Source organism: Oratosquilla oratoria, chromosome 4 (genome assembly GCF_046742065.1).
Source record: "Oratosquilla oratoria isolate Oo_2021 chromosome 4, ASM4674206v1, whole genome shotgun sequence".
NCBI lineage: Eukaryota > Metazoa > Arthropoda > Malacostraca > Stomatopoda > Squillidae > Oratosquilla > Oratosquilla oratoria.
The window spans coordinates 71,483,548-71,489,292 of NC_134780.1; the positions used below are offsets into that span (position 1 = coordinate 71,483,548).

At 40.9% G+C, this 5,745-nt stretch overlaps 1 protein-coding gene across 1 annotated transcript; it reads left to right on the top strand.

Annotated features, from left to right (window-relative positions):
* The first annotated feature begins 1,785 nt into the window (after positions 1–1,785).
* LOC143024346 (uncharacterized) lies at positions 1,786–2,864 on the top strand. The gene is made up of 2 exons (XM_076183141.1): positions 1,786–2,233; positions 2,401–2,864. Exons 1-2 carry the CDS (start codon positions 1,904–1,906, stop codon positions 2,533–2,535), a joined length of 465 nt encoding a protein of 154 aa, XP_076039256.1. The 5' UTR covers positions 1,786–1,903; the 3' UTR covers positions 2,536–2,864.
* Positions 2,865–5,745: the final 2,881 nt, after the last annotated feature.

A 5,745-nucleotide genomic window follows, 5' to 3' on the forward strand; every position in this document is an offset into this window, starting at 1 on the left:
TACTAAATCTAATTATCTTTTCGGACACTTGTATATATATATATATATATATATATATATATATATATATATATATATATATATATATATGTATAAATTCAGAGGTGGGCGTTCCGAACAAATGTTCGCAAACCTTTATCCGCGGATTTGTTCGGACCAGCAAAATCCCGGATTTGGGATCGGAGGTTCGGATTCGGACCGACGTCAAAAAAGATTCGGACTTCTGGGTTCGGAACGTTTTTTTTTTTTTGCGAATCCGAACCTCCGTATCCCGGAAAAAAATCGAAAAAACGAAGACGACCAAACATTGGTTTTCAACTTTTCCGCGGCATACAGATGTGGTGACGCCTATGTTTCTGTAACAACTAGAGACGCCTTTGACCATTAGCATTGTGTTTTACTTTATCGCTTCTCTCTACTTCTATTTCAGTATGGGCGTGTAAGTGTGTGTGTGTGTGTGTGTGTGTGTGTGTCTCAAATGACCACTGCTCAAAATGCGCTCGATATGCAAGCCTGTGTGACTGTGTGTAGTAATGCGAAACAAAGACTAGTAGTACTGCCTGGACTGCCCTTCTTTGAACTTGAAAATATACTCGTGGTGTTTAACTCGTTGCTTTATCTGTACCACACAGACTCGTCATGTTGTGACCGCAGCTGGCTGCCAGCCAATAAGAACGCTTGTTAGTGACGCTCACCCACCGAGCATGCGCCGGTGACTGCAGCAGTCAATCAGAGCATTTGTTTAGTGTTTACAAATCTGGACAGTCTGCAGACTTTCTTGTCACCGCGTCCCATAAGTTACGATTTAGTTAAACAGTGCTACAATAGTCAGACATTCTTCAACCGTTGCACTGACAACACTCTGGAGAGGACACCCAAGGAGGCTAGACTACTCTACTCACACCACACTCACCGCTGACAATGGATAAGTACGTGACATCCACACCGAGGTCGAGAAACCCAAGTGCTCAGTCTGACACACCAAGGTCCACGAACCCAAGCGGCCTTGCTGAGAGTGAATCTGACGCCAGCGATATCCAACTGCCAGAGTTTTCGAGTCCGGAGCTGATGCCTGGCACAAGTCGAGCCGAGGACATGGACATTGCCGACACCGAGGCTGAGCAAGCCGAGGGAGGTCACGGTTCCAGGAGAGAAAGGGACCTCTACAGAGACTGGGACATTCTCAAGCCCTTCTTCAAGTGTGGTGTCGGCAGGGACGCCGGGTTTGCCCTCTGCGCCAAGAAAAATTGCACTGCGAGGCTGAAGCTTCAGAATGACACCAACAGCAACTTAAAGAAGCATTATGCCACCAAGCACCCTTTAGATAGTCTTGCCTTAAAAGCAGCCTTAGATGGCAGCAGCAAACGTGGCCGCTCTGCTTCTGGTGGTGGTCGGGATGCCAAAAGCCACAGGCAGGGCTGTATTGAGGAGGCTATAGCTGAGAGGTTTGACCAGCAGATGGCCCTTGACCTGTTTTATGAGGTAAGTTTTACTTTTAAAAGTTCTACTGTTTTAGTATGATAATAATTTAATAAATTAATTAACTTTGATAAATAAAAATAATTTATAACAAAAATTTATCTTCAAATACTCACACATCTTTTTTGTGTTTCATTGGATTATCCGCGACATGCTGCCCACCATAACAACAGAGTCAGAGGCGCTCAGGGCCTTCCTCAACTACCTGAACCCTCAGTTCAAGCTGCCGTCCAGGAAAAAGCTTGGCGACGACATCAAGCATATGAGCGCCAGGGCCAAAAATGAGCTCACCCAGATCATGTCAAAGCAGGACTACCTGGCCACCACTGCCGACAGCTGGTAGAGCCACAACCGGGCCTTCATAGGCTCCACAGTCTCGTGGTTGGACAAGGCCACCCTGGAGAGGACGACTGCAGTCTTGGGCATGAAGGAGGTGAAGGAGAGCCAGACAGCCGAGTACTTGGCGAGGTCCTTGAGCAAGCTGCATGAGGACTTCAGCATCAGCAGCAAGATTCTCTGCACGACCACAGACAATGACACAAACTATGTAAGTGCATTTGTCAACTTTGCACAAGAGGACGTCGTCATACAACCTGGCGAGGACAAGCCTGACGAAGAGCTGGCTGACGAGCCTCAGGTCATATCTATGGAGGAGGCCCTGGATCAGGCTGACGAAGCCGAGGTTAGCCTGCCTAAACACCAGAGGTGTGGTGCACACACTCTGAACCTCCTGGCATCTGAGGATGTTTCCAAAGTGAGTATAATAATTTTATTTTTTTTAATTTAATAAATTAGTAATTTATAAATATTAAATAATTTATTGTTCTTTTGGTGAAAACTAAAAAGATGTAAATTATTATTTATTATTTTCTAATTTGTGAATTGTAATAAAATATTAAATAATAAATATTATTTTTTCAGGTCCCACAATGGAACCATGGTGGCAGGAATATCTTCAGAAGGTCGGCTGCCAAGGCACAGTCTTTGTGGAATGCCCAGGGCCACCGAACTGTCGCAGCCAACGAGATAAAGGATCCTATCGGCAAAAAAACTTAAAGTCCCTGGCGCGACGAGGTGGAACTCCAGCTATGACAGCTATAAGATGCTTTCTGGCCTGCTACAGGACCTGGACACCCGTAAAAAGATCAATGATCTCTGTACCAGCATGCGCCCCAACCCGATCCCCGCCTTTGTTGACGAGGATAACGAGGTCATCGCCGAGTACGTCAAAGTTATGGCCCCAGTTGCCAATGCTTTGGACAAAATGCAGTCAGACCAGCATGCCTACATGGGGAACTTCCTTCCCAACTTGATGGTGCTCCAGAGGGACTTGAACCTGCTTAGGGACGACAACAGCATCAAGCATGCCAAGCCCCTCGTCACCTACCTCCTGGGGACACAGGAGCACCATGTGCAGAGACAAAAAGGGCTTCACTGAAAGGTAGATATTTTTAATATTTTAATATAATATGATAATAATAATATAATATAATTATATAAATAATAAAATAATAAAATATTTTATGGTAATTGAAATGAAAAAAAAAATAATAATCATTAATCAATAATTAGATTAACTCATATCTTAATCTTTTCAGGTTTCAACACATGTTTGAGGACCAGGAGAAGCTCCTTGCGACTGCCTTCCACCCCAGGTTCCGTCAAGTACATATGCAGGACAAATCCTGACTTGTACAACCTGGTGAGGGACAAGATGGTGTCGGACCTTGTGGCCCAAATCAGGTCCAAGGAGGGGGATGTGGTCTCCGCCTCCAGCCAGCCCACCTCCAGGCCACAGTCTGTGGCCAGCCACACCAGCAAGCACGACGAGTTTGCCTTCCTTCTTGAGGACGAGGAGGATCCTGTGGTGGTGGCCAACCTGGAGGAGGAGGTCGGCAAGGAAGTAGACACTTAGGGCGCCATTCTCGGCACAAGCATCATGAAGACCTCCCCGGCAAACTTCCCCAAGGAGCACAGGCAGCACTGGGTGAACTATTTCATCAAGTATAACACTCCCCTGCCCTCGTCTGCCTCAGCTGAACGACTCTTCAGCCTCGGCTCGGACATTTTGAGGCCAAAGCGAGCCTCTCTGACCAATCTGAACTTTGAGAAACTGACCTTCATGAAGGGAAACTTGAAGTTGGTTAAGAGGGAGAGAGAGAGGGCCGCCAAGTTAGAGTGAATCTGTGAAGATTGAAGAGTGAAGACTGAAGTGTTGTAAATTTTTGTTTCAAATGTTTTTACTGTTTTGTTTTGTGAACTTTTGTTTTTACTTTTTACTGTCTTGTATTAATAATTTGTTTTTCTAGTAATAATTTGTTTAATAAATAATGTAGATATCTTAAAAAACACTTTTTTTAATCGGAAAGCTTTAAATCTAGATTCGGAGATTCGGAATGAGTAAAATTTAGGTTTGGAAATGTTCGGGAGGTATCGGAATTAAGGTTCGCTTTGCTATTTTTTAAAGATTCGGAGGTTCGCGGACAAATGTTCGGAATAAATGTTCGCACCGAAATTTTGAAAATCGGGTTTGCTATTCGGAGGTTCGGAACCCAAACCCGGCGAAGATTCGGATTCGGATTCGGAACCCAAAAAAAGGTTCGCGCGCCCACCTCTGATATATACATATATTTTTATATATATATATATATATATATATGTTAATATATATATATATATATGCATATAATATATATATATATATATATAAATACAAACATTAACATATATACATATATATGAGGAGTAGAGGGAAACACACAAGTAGAACAGGAGTTTATTCCATGACTAGTTTCGCACAGTGATGCTTCTTCAGAAACTAGTCAAAGAATAAACTCTCGTGCTATTTGTGTTTTCCCTCTACCTCTCCTACAACTTGTCAGGATGTCTTCATGTACTGTACACACACACATATATATATATATATATATATATATATATATATATATATGTATTTATATATATGATATATATATATATGATATATGTATATATATACATATATATTGTATATATATTTATATATATACATATATATATATATGATACATGTATATATATATATATATGTATATGATATATGTATATATATTTACGTTATATATATGTATATATATATATATATATATATATTATATAGAGTATATGTATATATGTTTATATATATATATATATATACATATGTATGTATATATATATAACTCCGCCATTGCCGGTCCCAAGCCCGGATGAGAAAGGAGGAGGGTTGCTACGACAGGCCTAGCTAGCCGGTAGTGTAAAAAGTCTTCTGCTCGTGAAACTCCACGACCAGCCTCGGAATCCAGACGGCGCTTTGGTAAACGAAATCGGAAACGTAAAGGAAATTCGCACAATACACTCCACAAAGTAAGGCTTGCAACTATCAACATCGCAACATATAGAGACAAAGAGGAAGAAATCTTGGAGATGATGAATGAAAGAAAGATAGACATTATAGGAATGGCAGAGACAAGACATTGGGGAAAAGATGAAGGAAGAGACCTCGGAGGGGATATACCTTAATGTACTGTGGATCAGAAGAGAGAGGGAGAAGGCACGGGGTAGCTATGATAGTGGGACCAAGACTGACGCAGTATATTCAAGAGGTGAAATTGATCAATGAAAGATTAATGAAGTGTACAATACGAATAAAAGGAAGAAAGTACAATATATATCAAGTGTATGCACCACAATAGGGATGTCCTGAAGAAGAAAAAGAAAATTTCCTGGATCTTTTAGAGGAAGAATATGAGATTCTAGATGGCGATATAGGACTTTTGATTGGTGATTTTAATGCTAGAGTAGGAAAGGAAAGAGAAGGAATAGAAAGTATAATAGGGACATTTGGCGAAGGGACGAGAAACTCACCAGGAGAAAAACTGATAGATTACTGCATGAGGAACGGTTTGAAAATAATGAATGGCTTTTATCAACATAAAGAGGAACATAAATTCACTAGATATAGATGGAATCAAAATACAGGACAGTTTGATCAAAAATCAATTATCGATTACATAATATGTTCAGACAGAAGAATATTCACCAATATAAAGGTAATACCAGGAGTGAGTTTAGATTCAGATCACAGGTTACTGGTGGCTGATCTTAAGCTTGGTAAGGTAAAACCACGGCAATGTAGAAAAAGAAAAACATTTAAAACAAAAAGTTTGCAAGAGGAAGATAAAAAGAATGCTTATAAAGCTAAACTTACACAAAAATTAAAGAAGCAAAATGATGAGGAAAAAGAAA

Coding starts and splice junctions, on each gene's coding strand:
- LOC143024346 (XM_076183141.1), top strand. CDS start 1,904: ATGAAGGAGGTGAAGGAGAGCCAGACAGCCGAGTACTTGGCGAGGTCC. Junction 2,234..2,400: donor CATCTGAGGATGTTTCCAAA/GTGAGTATAATA, acceptor TTATTTTTTCAG/GTCCCACAATGGAACCATGG.